The sequence below is a fragment of the Mustela lutreola genome, chromosome 2 (genome assembly GCF_030435805.1).
Source record: "Mustela lutreola isolate mMusLut2 chromosome 2, mMusLut2.pri, whole genome shotgun sequence".
Lineage (NCBI taxonomy): Eukaryota > Metazoa > Chordata > Mammalia > Carnivora > Mustelidae > Mustela > Mustela lutreola.
Window position 1 is genome coordinate 220656778 of NC_081291.1, and position 17228 is coordinate 220674005.

Below are 17228 nucleotides of genomic sequence, written 5' to 3' on the forward strand. Positions count from 1 at the left end.
CATGGGCACCACCGAGGGGGTCCCCCACAGGCTGAAAGGACCCTGTCCCTTGCATCCAGACTTCAGCTGAAGGATCACCACAGGTGCCTCCACCTGCCCATGTAAGAACCCCCCTCCCCTGCCCCCACCCTGGGGAATCAGTGGGGCGGAGGAGGCCTCGGACCCTGGGGCCATACAGCTCTCTTCCCTCTCCTGAGCGCATGGAGGTTCAGATATTTGCTCCGGTTTCCAAGGAAAGAGAAAGGAAGGTGAAAAGAATGACAAGAGACAAGGGCAGAAAGCCACTGTGCTCCCAGCAAACCCATCTCCACTGCAGGGGGGACTCCCCACATGGCCCTGGGCAGCTGGGCCATTAGACACCCCGGCTTGAAGGATGCTCACACTTGCGGGGGAGGCAGGTGCCAGGAACCGAAGGGGGAAACACTCCACACTTAACTGCGGCATGTAATAAATATTTTCTACGGGTTAAGGTGATTTACTCTAATAATAAATTTGAGTCACACGAGCTCTCATTTATATTTCTTCTAAGGAAAGTGTTTAACCGTTTACAATGACTCGTGCGTCTCTTGCAGGTCATTAAACTTGATGATGGAAATATTTATGCTCTTCCCGTGGGGGAGAGATCAAAAGAGAGTGACCTACGCCGGAGCAAAATTTTAAAGAGAACAGTCTGTACAAACTGCAGCGGTTTTGAGAACTCCAGATCAGAGAGGGACTAGGAGCTATTTTCGACGAGATCTTCTGCGAACTCCCTCGGCAGAGCGGCTGACTTCCTAGCACAATGCCCCCCTTTTAAAGGGACGTAGGAGTAGGAGCCTATTGTTGCAAAGAAACGGGGTCTCCCCTAATTCCTGGAGTTCTGAGTAAGCAGAAATCACATTTCTTCAGCCTGCAATGCCTTTCATACCGTTTTCTTCTAAAGCTAAATATCAAAACAGCCGCTCTGAAAGATGATCTCTGCGGTGAATCACAATAAAATCGCCAAAGCATTATAACATCAAACTTGTTTAAGATGCCTGGGAGGGAAAGTTATTTTTAATATTATCTAAAATAAGATCTCAGGACACAAAAGGATATTTTTTAAGGCTCTGAATTTAGGCCTCTCTCCAGCACATATTCAAGTCTATTTTAGTTCAAAAATCAAGGACACGGTGTTTTGAAAGGATTATTCTGCCACTAGTAATTGTCCTCGATTTTAGCATACATGTGACAAGGTCTAAAAATGCACGTATGTCCTGATCCACCATTTTCTCTTTTCGTGACAACGTGGGAGGATGGCACTCGCTTCATGTGATAAACACAGTCAGTTTGAGGTCATCGCCTCGAAGAAGGAGGCAGAGACCAAGAAAACCCAAAAGAGCAAAAGATCCCCAAGTGGTTTTATCTGACTTTGGAAGGAGCTTGAGCACCGATATTTGAATGAAGGCGTATGTCATGTTCCTGGGTTGGGACCAAAGCAAAACCTCACGCTGCCAACAGATCCGTTTTCCTCTCCTGTCTCAATCTGCCCTCGCTCATCTCCCAAGATAGATGGGCGCTCTATATATATGTCACCCACTCGGGTCCGCGCTATCGGCTTCCTGCTTGGAGCCATGGCACCACATTTAGGTGTCCAAGGGCTTCTCTGCTAGGACTCCAGCTGCTGGCAAGGAAGGGTTCAATGTGACAAAACAAAAGGGAACCAGGCCCCAAAGCAAAGCACATGTTGGCAATAAACCAGAACACCCAAGAAACTCCAGTAAGAAAAAAATGGCATGCACAGACATGCAAACATATATATGTTTAGATGCAAATGATTCCCAAGCTATTAGCATCCCAATTAGGAGTGCCCCTGATGGGGTCACACACACCCCCCCACTAAGTAAGGGTCTTCCGTGTTTCCAGCTTTTCCTCCCCCAACCTGCCCAAACCCATATGATCCATAGTCAGTGACTCCCTAGCCCCACACATGTTCATCCCGCCAGTAAATTGCTGCTCAGTACAGAGTTCACCAAGAACTGAAGTTCACTTGAAACTAAACCGGGTTGGCTCTCTAGCCAGTGTCTGGCCCTCTATGTCCAACAGGGGCCAGGAAGCTCCTTTCCAATGTGTGTGTTTCCAGAGGTGGCTTAGAAAACTGAGACTGTTTCCTCAACCGTGCGGACCTCAGAGCTGCAAAACCAGAGCTTCTGGGGGTCAGAGGCAGGAAACTAGACAACTCTGAGCTCAGTCTTCCGCACAAAGTTGGGGGCCTCTGGAGGCAGGAAGGAGATGTCAAAGGCACACGGTGGAAGGGGCCGGAGGAACTTCTTCCGAGTAGAGCCCTTTCCCAAAACGCTGCCGGCCTCGGAATCTCCAGTGTGCGACTCATGGGGGGACCGACGCTCCAAAAAATTTCCTTATCTTCTTCTCCCCTGCCCCAGCCTACATGGCACTGAGAACCAGTGCCCTTGATCCGTAGCTGAGAAGGTCCAGAAAGAGGCACATTACCAAAACAGGGCCCAAGGCGTCAACGGACTATGTCTAGAGGCAGGCTGGCCTCTCCTTCCTCCTCGTCTGTTCCTGTCACCCTGATGTGGGGGCTGGTGCAGCCCCTTTCTCCGTATCTTTGGTCTTCCCATAGGCCCTACTCCCACTGCCTCCAAGCACCTGGCACCACCAAAGCCCACAGCCTTTTCTCCCACCCCCATCATCAGTGATGGGGCAAAAGGGAGAATGAGAGGTCTCTTGGGACCATAAATAATAAGAGGGGGTGGTGACGTGAGACGCCACAAGACACAAATGAACCACAGATCAAAGTAATTGCCCAAGACAAATACCAACGTCACGTGTAGGTCAAAATTTTTCTTCCCAGCTTTCTATGTAAATAGCCATCAGGTCTATGCAAAACAGCAGGCACGGAAGATATAATAGGTGTTGATCCGGAGGAGTCCGAACACGCACGCACGTGTGGGTAACTAACCATCCCACTTGCTTTCCATGCTCACGTCAAGGCACCTGATGGGAGCTGCTAACCTGGGCTTCACCAGCCTGAATAATTTATGAAAGAATAATTCTTTCCCTTAGGGAGCATTTCACATTTGCTATGCATTTCTTGTCCAATGGCCAGAGTGGCCAGCGACCACCCTTTCCAGGAACTGCAATGACCAGCGATAGGATAAGTGGAAAATCACTCAGGGACACACCCCCCCCGGTGGTGTCAAGTTACCCATGTTGCAGTCAGGGGTCTTCAGCTCACCCCTGAAGTCTCACATGTAATATTACAAAGCATTGTTCTTTCTTCCCCGGGCAGCTACAAATCGGTTATTAAAAATGCTCCACAGCCAATATTAAGAAATAAACAGTGTAATTAAGCAGACTGGGATTTGGAGTTTCTGAGGTCCTGTGGGAACCCACGATCAAGTCAGGCCACAGTGGAGAGAAGAGATGAATCTCGGGTCTCTCTAATGAGAAAATGTGTTTACTCAAAAGTTTCCACAGCATAACTCAGGTCCTTTATGTAGAAAAAAAAATGGGAGGGGGGATAAAATTTAAAAAACACACAGGACTGCAGTGGTTCTAATTATCTTCTGACTTTGTTTCTGTCCTAGGACATAATCACAGAAATCTTGCCATTGCCCTGAAGGTCCATCAGTGAGTGAGGAAGCAGGGGTTTCATGAGGAACGTCCACGCTTTGCTCACTGTTAGGAGAAGGTGTGGATGGTGAGGGTCTCCGCTGCCATCGGCCATTTCACACAGCCCGGCTCCTCAGTGTGTGACACAGGTCACCTCGGCAAGCATCCTGCCTGCTGGGGGTTACAGTTCCAGCTGGACGTGATCCTCACGGAGGTCCCTGAGGGTGTGGAGGGCCCCTGGAGACCCCGAGGTCATCGGGATCTTCAGAGAGTATTATCACCGCTGTAGGTTTTATAGAAATGTCGAGTAATTTGAGAGTTCAGGTGCCTAGAAAAAAGATCTCTAAACTTTCAATGTGTTTGTGCACAGCAGATAAGAATTGTTTAAATTCTGTGTAAAATGAAGCTAAAACTATTTCCTGGTCTCTCATTTCAATATGAAAAGAGGTAAGGTTCAGGACACCTGGGTGGCTCAGTCATTCAAACGTCTGCCTTCAGCTCAGGTCATGATCCCAGGGTTCTGGGTTCGAGCCCTGCATCAGGCTCCCTGCTCAGTGGGAAGCCTACTCCTCCCTCTATTTGTGCACTATCTCTTTCTTTCTGGCAAATAAATAAATAAAATTAAAAAAAAAAAAAAGAGGCAAGGCTCACGTCAATCAAACTCAGTAATTAAATAGTTTACAACGCCTTCCGCCACCTCAGCAAACGTGTGCATTCCAGTCTGGAGAGGCTGGCCACAAAATGGCCCATTTTACAGATGCATCCTCACAAGACAAAAGGCAAATGCTTTTCACAGCGTCTGTGCTCAGAGGTAGGTTAGGACATGGCTTTTGTTCAGATCTCCAACCGGTATACCAGCATACAATTCATTCGATTCCATACAAATTCAAGAGTCCTACTCTCAGTAGAAAATAAGGCCCACTTGAGACTAGTAAACCAAAGTGTAACAAGGAACAGATGCAGTGCTAGCTAGGAAGGGAAACTAGTTCATTGTTAAGAGCAGGTGTGTTCTCTTTTCTTTGTCCGGTAGCATTTACGTCAATCAAGCAGCCTGTGGTGACTTGGCCCGCCCATCTGGCCTGCCTGTCTAGAAGAGTGGATGGAACAAGTTAAATCTACAGAACTTAGTCACCGATTAACATGGAGGAGACTGTGATCTTACAAGAGCCTAAGTTTGAAACCCTCTCTCAGTACTTGCTCTGCTGCAAACGTGCGGGCGGCCTCGGCCCTCCCACTGTCTGTGGCTGACCTCCCAAAGCAGCGGTGGGTGCTGCCCAGCGAGGCTCTGTGGCCACGCAGCACGCTCCACACCCTCCCCAGACCTACCCAGGTCCAGTTTCCAAACAATACATACACCAGCTCCCTACCCTACCTCCAAGTCAGACACAGACTTCAACTCAAGAGAGTATTTCTAGAACATTCTGCAGTGTCCCCAGCGATTTCCCAGGACCTCAGGAAGGGTTGGTATGCCTTTTTTGTCTCCTTCAAAAGTTCTGTATGGTGCCAGGGAGTTAGGGGAAGCCAGCATTCGTTATGGAGGTGATCTCTCGCATTTTCCCATTCTTTCTTTCACTGTCTCAACCGCTGCATTTAAAAACGGCGTTCTATAAATAGCACTGCTTGCTCACTCTTAAATCTTACTCACTGTTGTCTGTGTAAAAATAACTTTAATAGGGATGCGGGTAAGATTTATTAATGTCCGTCACTCTGTCTGTCTGAGCAGGAGAGCCTTCCTTCCTCTACTTTCAACAAATATCTTGTCAACTCTGCTCCTCCCCTCGCTGCTAAACCAAAGCATATATTTACACATTCCAGGGGGCTTCGAGACCAAAAATTCACCCAGCCGAGTGACTTTTTTAAAAATACCATAATTATTTTGAAAATAAATAAATAAATATATCGTAATTATTGAAAATCAACACAGAAATACAGATCATCAAATATCAAAAGATAGTAAATATTATAAATTTTGACACCTAATCTGATTTTTGTATTGAAACAAAAGTTGAAATTTCAATGATGAATAAAACATTCCTTTCATGGTACTTTGATGAAGGAACCAACTTTTACATTTGGTTCCACTTTGTTGCAAAATGAGAAAGAAAGAGATAACGCTGAGAAACTCATAAATCAATGGGATACTTAAGAAAAAATATAGTAATGCGATTTTTTTTTTTTAAGACAATTAAGGCCTAAGAAACTGAGCTTTGTTTTGATGTCCCGGGTGACTCTTTGATAAAGAAATGAATTTCCAAGAATCCCCAGGGAAACCTCTGTGTCGATTTCATGTTTCTGACTGGTTTTCGGAACACGGCAGGGCGGTGATTGTAGAGGATTTCTGAGTCCTGCGCTTAGCACGTACTTGAGAACACGGGGGTTGGTGCGCTTGTGGACTTACTTTCGGTGACATTTGACCCAGTCCACATCAGGAAGAGCACCCAAAGCGACTGTACCACCGTAATGGCCCAGTGTGGAGTCCCAGCGCTTATTCCAAATGTGAATCCCTTTGGGGAAAGAGAGGAAAATGCCCCAGAAGCATTTCTAGCAAATAAACGCTTGTACAGCCATCAAGTCCGTGAGTCAGAACGAGACGGCAGGAGACAAGGAATCTAACATTCCCTTGTGTTCCTTCCTCACCATGGTCTCAGGGATGGGGGAGGTGGGGGTGGGAGAGAGGAGCCCCGGGGGCGGGGGGGGGGGGCTGTCCCTCATCCGCATCCGTCTTCATCCACTGGGTCAGCCAACATCCCTCTCCCCTTACTCCATGCATGCGCTCTGCACAGTGGGTCTAAACGGTGGACCTTCCCTTCTAGAGAGGGGGCAGCCAGCAGTCAAATAAGCGCCAAAGAAATGAACAGTGATGGACTGCCCTAGACACTGCCAAACAATGGCCACGGTTCCATGACAGAGCATAACGCGGGGGCCTAATCTGGGGGAGCAGGTCTCTGAATCCAGCCCTGCCCAGCGTCCTGACGGGAAGCTAGCTAACCTCTGAGCCACGGAACAGTGATCTGATCTTTCTGCCCCACGGTACTTCCCTCCGGCCCCCCTGGTGGAGAGTGTCGCCTGCAGAAGTCGTGCTCCAGAACTGAGTACAAGTCGGGCTGCTGGAATCTTCCATTCCCACCGTCTTATCTTAACCCATAAATTCAGGGAGGGAAAGCCAACTTCGAATTTTCTTCTATTTTCGAAACATTAACAAGAACACAAATATTGGGGGGGGGGGCGTAGAAGATGGGAATTTCTGTGCCCATTACTCCCGGAGGGGAAACGTTAACACCGGCCAGGGGAACAGGTGCTGGCCAATCTGCCTGGGGGAGCGGGGAGGGGACCCCTGGCCCCAGAGCCCTGCGTGGCAGGGAGACAGACGGACTGCAGAGGCCCGGGAGCGGCAGCATCACCCCTGTCACCATCAGCAGGAGGAGAAGCCAGCAGCGCCTCTTGGAATGACATTGGAAGGTCAGCCAATCAGGCGCGGGGCTGCTCCTGGAGCTGCCACCTCCAAGAGGAGACGCACACGCGCCTGGGCCGGGCTCCCCCGCCAGTTTGGAAGGGGCTATGCAAATGCACCTTCCTTTCTGTGCACCTTCTAGGTCTCAAAACAGTGCTGCGAGCCGGGTCCTCCGTCGTAAAATTGAAAACAAAGACGGCCGGCTGCCCCCGGCCTTCGCGCCGCTCCCGGACCCGCGCACGGAGCCACCGCCGAGTCTGGGCCCTGGGACTGGAGCGGTCGCGGGGAGGCGAGCCTCGGATCGCCGCACGCAGCACAGCCGCGCTTCCCGGAGGCGGGGGCTCGCCTGCTCTGCTGAAGGCTGGCTGCACCAGTCTGGCGAGGTTTGCCGCCCACTAGTGTCCTACGGCAGGGACACAATTGACATGCAGGTAGCACCACCTCTCCGTCTCCTAGGCCGGCGACGGAGCCGGCCTCCGAGGGCCAGTGTGCGGCCCGGCAGCCGGGAAAATGCCCCGACGCGGCTGTCCTGGAGAACGCCCCGGCCCCGCCAGCTCTGCCCGGGCACCCGACCCCCGGACAAACCAAGGAAACCAAGGAAATGCTACTCAATACCCTGCCTGAGCCGAGCCTCAATGTCTCGTTCCCCCGCCTGTCCGTTACTGATGAGGCACGTTCAAACCTCACCCCTAGAATTCAGCTAATTTGGGGAAACTTCGATGCCATCGATTTTGCAAATGCAGCCACTGAGAAATCCAACCTTTAATTTTTCAGACAGAAATACCTCGCCTCCTGCAGTGCTCATAGGTCTTTCCTCATAAAACGACCTTCTCCATCTCTCTCTCTTTCTCTTCTCTCTCTTAGCCCAAAATTCTACACCGAGTCTCGATGCACACTGCATGAGTCCCTTCAGGAAATCGTGATCGCATCTCATCCCAGACACGTCCTTGATAAAACACTTGGAGAGCTACGTGGAGGCCCAGGAATTAGGCATTTAGATTGGCAATTTGTGGGGGTCAAAATTGCTTCCCCCACCAGCACGCCGTGTATTGTCCCCATTCTGCCCAGCGGGTCCCTGATTCCCCGAGGCAGCACTGAACGGTGGTCACGCCAAGGAGCCTACAGGAGGGAGTCAAGAAGTAGAGCTCTTCTTGGCATTTATTAAAGGTCTGCGTGGCATTTTGTTTTCCTACAGAGGGCATCTGGCAGGGGCACACAGCTTAAGAGAGCTAGAAATTTCAGGTGAGCTCTGAAATGTTGAGATAGAATTGGAATCTGCTTAATAAAAACAGGGGAGGGAGAGGAGGGCAGGAGGCCCTGAAATTATTCGCCTCATGATCCTGTTCACTTGTGTGTATGTACAGGAATAAAATAAGTCATTTTAAAAGCCCTCAAGGTGCATTTGTACCCACCAAGGTCTACTCCTAAATTTAAATAAAACATCCAGTTTGCAGTGTGGGACACCCTGCCGAGATGAACTGGTGAGGCCTGAAAGGGGCTGACACCCCACCTCCACCCTGAGGAACACCTGTCTCCCTCCCACCTCCCACCTTCACTAAGCCCCACGAGCTTCAGGAAAACAGCAAAGCAGCGAAGGTCACGATCCCATGGCTCAGGAGAAGAGGTCGGGGACACATGCATACATAGAGATGCAAAGATGCCATCAAAAAATGTATTCCGTGTAACAAATATGCTTATTGTTCCTCATTCTGCTTATCCAGAGGCCTGTCTATGCTTTTAACAGAATCTTAGACTCGAATGTGCTCAGTGGGGTCAAAACCAGGAGAAATTGTGCTTAAACACAATGCAGCCTGATCCTGCCCTGAAGAGCCATCCAGGGACATGTGTGTGGATATGTGTCTCTACATTCATGGACCCCGATTCCTTGCACTGTAACTGAAGGTCTCCCGTGAATATTTCCAGAACGCTGCAGAACACGTTGACTGCTTTAAACATGATGACAAGACCTGATCAGGTGAGGTAATTCATTCAAGGGTTTAACCCATGAAGGGACGGTCTTCTCACTTCTATTTGTCACCCAAAACCCTGTCTCTAGCCTGTCCAGCAACCATGCTCTTATTAAGAAATAAATGTACATCCCCTTACATCATTGGGAAAAAATGCTCTTGCGCACTATGAAAACGCAGATGCCCAAGTGTGGTTCTTATTTTGTTAGCACCCCCAGATATCAAACTGCCTAATCTGTTACAAATAGATTTTTTTAAAAAAATCATGTCAGACATTTTTGCTGTTTGAGGCCTAGCGGTCATCAGCTTAGGTATTAGAACTCATAGATCTTTCATCACACACATTCGGGAATTTTTCAAAATTAAGGTAGACCAAACTATGACAGTTGTTGAAATATTTTTTCCCCCCAAGTCTCATTCAGATAGGTAAGAACCATCTGATTTCACATTTTTGAAATGTGGTCCTATGAACAGACAGCATTCCAAATTGGACCCTTAGTCTATTTTCACATGACCATATATTTTATGATCCTTTGCACGGCAGGCAGTGAACATCATTCATTGAGAAACTCTTTAAAGCTAATTCCCTCCCCTCCAAAATGAAAGAGCCCAGAGCTCTACAGTCAAGCCTTTCTTTTTTTAATTTTTTTTTTTTTTTTAACGCTTGGTCATATAAAGAGAGGGCCATTTTTATATAAAAGAGTTCCATAGCCTTCTGTTAGATAGCATCAGGCCACACAACACAGCCACGTAAAATATGCATTTGCATATCAGCTTATACTGTAACATCTACCTGTGTTCATTGCAGTCCCAATAATAGTGCTTATCAATCAACTTTCAAGGTCTTGAAAAAGGTGTAAGAAGATGATGCTCAAGGGAAAAAAGGAGAGAGTGCTCATAAATATGCACAGACATATTCTTTGCATATATTTTCCATGTAGAATATTTGAGGTTTTACACAATTTCTCACTCTCTGATTCCCTTATGATTCTTTTAGTATGAAAATTATTATTTTTTTTAAGTCACACACACTCACAGCATCCTGGATCAGAGACAGTACCAGAAATTCTCCCATACGATTTTTGTCACCTCTAACCGTAAAACTGTAAAATGGGAACTGATTCCATCATCCTGAAACACGGACTTCCCAACAGGATGGAGATTTCATTTCCTCCTGTGATCCCGGCCTTTCCAAGGAGTCCAGAGACGTATGCCCTGACAGGTGAGACAGGCCATGAAGGCTTGGGGGCACGGGAGAGATGGATGTGATTTTTGCGTCTTCTCCAAGCTCACATTAGTAGAGCAGCGTAAAGGGCCAACCTTCCTGGTGCATCACCACCCATTAGCTACGGCAGATCTCTCCCCCAAGGTAAATCCCCAGGAGGCTGCGGAAGAGGTAGAGTGCCCTCTGGGAAAGATGGGGTCATGTCAGAACTTGTTGCGAATCTCTCCTGCTGGGAAACCTCCAAATGAAAGTTCTGAACACTCCCTTTAGGTTATATTAGAGAGCGAAGCATCACTGCCATGCTAATTTCAGGAGCGCCTCCTTTCAGCTCCACCTTTTCTTAGTCATCATTTTTTTTTTTTTGAATTTTACAAAGTTTATGCGTTTCCTTTGGCCTGTCAGTGTGATGATTCTGAGGATGCTATCTAGATAGGCAAAGAAAATGCACCCCTGTGAAGCTAACACTCAGAGCTTCCCTGTGCATCTTCCAAGAAAATCTCAGAGCCTCCCCTTGGCTTCTGGCATTTTCTCACCAGGGCGAGATTTCCTCCTTCCCACCCCCACCCACACACACGCTCTCTCTCTCTCTCTCTCTCTCTCTCTCCTGGGTAGGGGATTCTGCTTAATGGTTTAATTTTAACTGTCAGCAAGTCATACATTTCATGCAGATTGGTGATCCAAAATTTGAATTGGGAATTCAGGCTGCAGCTAGCTACTCCCAGGCAATGCCGAACGATGACAATTCCCCCCTCCAGTTCCCAAATGAGAAGAAGCCATTCATACATGTGAGTTCATATGTACGCCGTGACAGGCGACCTAAGGTGCAATCACACTTACTAATTGGGTCTGACTCAGGCAAGAGCGATAGCTTTCCACATCCCCAGGAAGAAAGCATTTCAAAATGCAATATTGCCAGGCGCGAGGAAAGGAATGCTATTTACGATAGTCACTGATGTCATGTGTACAACTGTACAGGTGTTTTTAAAAATTTGTCAACATCTCAGATGATGTCATGCTTAGGAGTGCATATTTTTACATAAATGACTGTGAGGAATATGTAGTACCCCGGAAGGCTGGGGAGAGGGGAGGGGAAGGACGGAGCTTTCTTGAAGGCTTCATTGCTGCCGGGGATGAATTGTAGCAGATCTAAAGCCCAGCTTTTACAAGCCCACAGCGCTCTGAATGCGAAAGCAAGTGTTCCTAACTGACCCTCCACCTGCCCACACGCGGAATGTCGTGTCCCTTTGAGGTTGTGATGTGTCAAAGCAAGCGGCGATCTCCCCAGGTTCTCCTCCTCTCGCCAAACCTGGTTTATTCTCAATGAGGTAGCTGTCTAGTACTGGAGTTAGCTCCGAGCCGTCACTTTGCTAGGTAAGCTCCTTTAAATGATTACAGAGCAATTTTTCCCTCCCGGCCTCTCGACATTGCCTCCTGTCCTCCCCAAAGAAATAAAAATAATATTTAAAAAAAAGGCAGAAAGAAACGCATGACGATTTAAGCCCAGATGGGGGGCGCAGAAGGGAATGACTTCACCCATGCACCCAATGCCCCCACACTCCGGTCCGTACAAGCCATGAAATTCAGCACAAACCGAAAGGCTCACCATTCGCGAAGCTCTGGAACAAGGAGAGAGCCAGTATCCACATGCCCCTGCTGCTCCCCGGCCTCCCGCGAGCGACGCGCCGGCCTCGCCCCCCGCGCTCCGCCCGGCTCCGCTCGCTCGCCACCTGCCCGGGGGCCGCCGCCCGCCCGCCGCCGCCGCCGCCGCTGCTGCCGAGCCGCCCGGGCACGCGGCGCGGCCGGGCTCCGGGGCGAGGGCTGCGCTCGCCGCGCGCTGCGCTCCTGCACACCTGCTCCCGGGCGCCGCGCCCAACGCTGCGGCCAGAGCGGGCCGGCGGGGCTGCAGCCCAGGTGCGCCGTCAGCTCAGGGGGCCGCCGGCAGGTCGGCAGGTGGACAGAGCCGCAGACGCGGGCGTGAGCTCATCCCGGGCACCCGGCGCCCCGAATGCGCAGCAAGCGGCCTCCCGTGCGCCAGCCCTCAGCCTCCACATCCAGGCAGCAGGCGGGCGGGCAGGCTCATCTTTCCTCTGGCGCGGCCCGAGTCGCAGTGATCCTCGCTAACCTTCCCTGCCTGGGAGGCGGGCGGGCGGGCGGGCGCGGGGCGAGCGAGCGAGCGAGCGAGCGGCGCGGAGGCGAGCGGGGACCCCCTCCCCTGCCTCTGGCCGCTGGGGCGCTCTGCGGTCTTAAAGCAGCAGCCGAGAAGTGGAGCCGGGCTGGAGGCAGGACGGAGGAGAGCGCAGCCAGCACACAGTCACGCACAGTCATCAGGATGCATTTCTTAGAGGCTTAAATAATCATTTCAACAGCCGATTATTTTTAGTTATTTTCTTGCAGGTTGCTAATAAGATACGGCCAGGGGTGACTATTCCGGAAGGCGGCCGGCTAAGCAGAGGTGACCATGAAACGTTAGCAGTTTTAATAAAATGTGCAGCTGGAATCAGATTTCGTATTTACTCTCATAAAAGTCCAGTTCATTTGCCTGGAGGGAAAGGCTGCCTCCAAATCCTTCCTGCTCCTCTAAAGATCTCTATGGTTTCACAGGCTAATTTTTAATTATCTCAAATACACTGTCAAACAGAAACACAGGCAATTCTAATTTTGCTCTCTGAATGGTGAAAAAAAAAAAAAAAACCTGATTAAAATTGCTGATAATTTGAGTTAATTCCAAACATATAACCCCTTCCACATTACTGTGAAAAGTCAGCATGATTATATTTCCTGAATGTTCTGTATGGTTCTGGAAGTCATAATAATATTAAAATAAAGGCTTTAAAAAGGGCACGCATCCATATTTTATCACTTTGGAAAAAAAAAAAAAGCTGGAAGGCACCCCAATTTAGGATCCAAGGTAGAATGCTCAGAGACAGGGCAAGAAAGACTGAGGAGAAGCATCTGGGGCGGTCTCGTGGGAAATGTGAGAGGGCTTCCGGGGCATTGGCCCCCTATTTCCCTCCGGAGCCAAAGGGGAATATGCCCACCTACAACAGCTCGCAAAAGAACAGGAAAAGCAAATGGTGAGGCAGAAACAAAATGGTGCTTTACCAGAGTTGGGCACAAGATGGCCAGGCCCTGCGTGGGAGGAAGGGCCAGCTGAGCCGGGGAGGCTGCGCTCGCCACTGCTCTGCAGCGGCAGGTGGTCACGTGCTGCCGCCCACTCAGGACCGCAGGCCCAGCCCTGCCAGACCACGTACCCCCGTGTCCTCTGGCCCTGCTCGAGTCCGGCGCTCACGCTCGGCTCTTTCCTGAATGCAGTCCCGGAAGGCAGGTGATGGCGTGATTTCTGCTCCCACATCCAGCTTCTCCACCCGTGCATTCAGTCCACAAAATCTTAACTGCACACCAGCCTGCGCCAGGCTCCTCTCAGCCTTCATGGCCAGGGGCTCGAGGACCAGGGTCAGACAACACTCACATCAGGGCTCGATTTGGTCACTTACCGGAGGCACAGCTTGGGCCTCATAGGCAGGATGGAAATGATCAAGGTTCCTCACCGGTGTGGTTGGGAAGATCTGATGGCAAATCCCTAGCACGTGTGGTCCCTGTGATCAGCCCCTGCATGGCTGTCGACCTGTCCGGAAGCAGGGCTGGCCACAGGATCCTGAGCAAAATGAGAATGGGGAGCTCCAAAAGGAAAAAGCACTTTTAAAGCTCCTAAAATATGAAACTTTGCCCTTTCATTCTCAGTTTGTCTCAACTCGTCATGGTGGTTTTTATTTCCTATTTAATGCCACACTCCCCTGGGCATGGGAATGGTTCCCAGCAAGTGCCTGAGACTCAATACAGCACCAAGAGGTCGCATATGACCCCCTCCATGGGCCAATGCACTGCGCCTCCACCCGGCTTCCCCTTCCCCACAGGCTTCTAAGGCAATGCACACGGGCCAGGAGATCCTCAAGGAGGTTCCATCTCCAAGCTGGGAGGCAGTTGCATAAGGATGAGAAAGGGTAAGGGTCTGGCCCTACTCAAGTGTCTCAAAGAATAGATCACCACCACAAGGGCATCCTAGGGCAGGAACCGTGGAGACTCGGCCCTGCACTAAAACACCAGGCCATGTGCATATGGAATCTCAACACTCATTGTGAGCACACCCGGGCCCCTACCAGGCCGACTGAGGGCAACGGCAGAATCCGGGCCTCTTCTTCCAACATTACCTAGATGCTGTCCAATGGGAGAGTGGCGTGATTGCAGGACGCGGGTAGGGGTGGCCTGGTCATGACCCAGGGCACCATGGAGGGAGGGGGCAGGTAAGAACCCTTCCTGAGAAGCTGGCAGAAGGCAGGACAGTGCAGGAACCACAAACACAGGATTTTTTTTTTTTTTTTTTTTAAGGAATGAAAGTAATTTTTTAAAGTAGTAAATTTTTAAAAGTAATAAAATTTTCAAGATGGCAGCAGCAGAACTTTTGACCCCAAAGGCAGGTCCTTCCAGGAGGCAGGATCCCAGGGCAAACCCCCATGAAGCCAGCCTAACGCATCTGCCACAGACTGAGGAGGTGAACAATGACCTAGAATGTGCCTAACATGGTACTCTTTTCACAGATACTTCCAGCGCAAATTCCAATATAAAAGCACACAAAACTGTGGGCTCCATGAAGTCAGGCACTCTATCTGTGCTGCTCAAAAAGCGGCCCCCGAGATCTGGCACAGTGCCTGGCCTGCAGGCACTCTCAGTAAACAGCTGGGGAATGGAACGTGGGTCTGTAATGTGGGGAGAAAGCAAAACCCACTCTAGGGTGTGTGCACAGAACATCATGGGGAAATTCAGAGAAAGAGAGTGCTTCCCACCCACCCTCCAAGAAGACTTTGGAGGAAATCGCAACCTAGCTGAGCCTTCAGGTTCAGTTAAGGTGTCAACACGCAGGGGTCCCTGGGGGGCTCAGTCAGTCAAACATCTGCCTTTGGTTCAGGTCATGATCCTGGAATCCTGGAATCGAATACCATGTGTCGGGCTTCTTGCTCAGCGGAGAGTCTGCTTCTCCCTATGCCTGCTGCTCCCCCTGTCCCCTTCTCTCTATTTCTGACAAATAAATAAACAAAATATTTTTAAAAAGATGTTGGGGCACCTGGGTGGCTCAGTTGATGAAGCAGCTGCCTTTGGCTCAGGTCATGATACCAGGATCCTGGGGTGGAATCCTGCATCGGGCTCCTTGCTCAGGGGGGATCCTGATTCTCCCTTTCCCACTGTCCCCTGACTGTTTGTGCGAGCTCTCTCCTTCTCTCTCTCGCTCTCAAATAAATACATAAAATCTTTAAAAAATATATCAATGTACAAAACTGAGTCAAGGCAAGGGGAAGTTCCCCTCTGATCAAGCAGACACCAGGAACTTTATCAAATACATTTAGGTTTTAGCTCTAATTTTAAAACTCCCTCGGAAGTTCTGGGGATTCTGCAGGTAAAATTTGAAACTGGCCCTAAGCAGGTGGAGGGGCAGAAGAAACAGAAGAAATGGGGATCCCTGGCCCCCCACTGTCTTCCTATCGATCTGGGTCAGCCTCCCCAGCAGAAGAGAAGCAAAGTCAAGGAGGCTACTCTCCGCCCCCTTGAATTATGCTAAGTAAGAAACAACAGATATCCGTGGAGCAGCAGCATCTGAATTCTGAGGTCTACTCTTCCATGTTCTCTGGGATCAAGAAGAGCATCTCTGAATTGGTGGCATTTGAGCCATGTTCTAAAGGACGGATTGGGTTGCCCATAGATGGGATGGCTGAAGAGGAACTTCACGTGCAAATGTCAACCAAGGCTTACTCCTCCTTCCTGACCAAGAGGACAAGTAGTTGCCCAAATGGGACCTGGGGTCCTCCTCAGGCTGTTGAAACAAGTACCACAAAGCAGATGATGTAAAACCACGGAAATTTTCTACCTCATGGTCCTAGAGGCCAGAAGTCCAAAATCACAGCATTGGTAGGGCCATCCTTCGAAGCACATAGGAGAATCCTTCCTGCCTCTCCAGCCTCTAGTGGCCCCCAGTCCTCAGTCTCCTTAGCTTGTAGATGCCCCACTGCAATCTATAGCTTCACGTGGCTTCTCCCTCTGCATATGTGTGTCTCTCCTGCTGTTCTTATAAGGACACCAGTCATATTCAATGAGGAACTCACCATGACCCAGTATGGCCTCATCTTACTCACATCTTACTCACATCTGCAACTTGCTGCTGAACAAGGCTGCATTCAGATATACTGGGGGTTAGAGGTTCAACACGTGGTTTGGGGGAGACACAAGTGACCCCATAACAGGACCCAAGAAGCCTGAAATCAAAAAACAGAAGGCATGGGCAACGTGTCCCAACAGAAATGGCCGAGCACCATAGGCACCAAAAGCCCCTCTGGGGCTGGTATGCCCAGAGGAGTTCAGACTATCTGGCATCTCAGTTTCTTGCCTTGGAACATGAAAAATCATGCCTGCTCTTCTTACCTTACAGATCATTGAGGTGATAAAATGAAGCATGGAGCTGGTGTGACAAGGATTGCACAGAGAACCACTTCTGCCATCGCTACGGTCTGCAGCCGGACCTGTGGAAACATTTTGAATAAACTCATTATCATGGTGGCCAGTACTTTGATTAAATTGAAGTTGGGCATTATTATACCTCTGGTCTGAGAACTGCAAAGGGCATAGATGGTCAAGAGTGTCAGTGGACCATCCCTTTTCTCCTCTAGTGAACTGATGGAGACCATCCACAAATATTCAGACCAGGTCTGCTGTACCAAGGGCAGCTATGATAGTCCTCCTGGAGCTTAAAGAGGATTAAGTATGGACCAGGAGGTGGGGGGCGCTCAGAAGCCTCTGGGCTGCTTGACGTGTTCTCTATTTGGATCCGGGTAAAAGTCACAAGGACACATACACATATAGAAATTCATCAAGCTGTACACTTATGATTACTGCATTTATACACTTCACTGTGTATTTACAAAAAAAAAAAAAAAAAAAAAGTGGC

The 17228-nt window shown here is 49.6% G+C and overlaps 1 protein-coding gene across 1 annotated transcript in view; it reads right to left on the reverse strand.

Moving 5' to 3' along the window:
• DSCAM (DS cell adhesion molecule) overlaps positions 1–12562 on the reverse strand; it is a 749662-nt gene extending 737100 nt beyond the window's left edge. Inside the window, exons 1-2 of the mRNA XM_059165108.1 lie at positions 12454–12562; positions 11841–12137 (exon numbers count right to left, since the gene is read on the reverse strand). Coding sequence (XP_059021091.1) covers positions 11841–12137; positions 12454–12562 — 406 coding nt within the window. The remainder of the gene's footprint in view (positions 1–11840; positions 12138–12453) is intronic.
• Positions 12563–17228: the final 4666 nt, after the last annotated feature.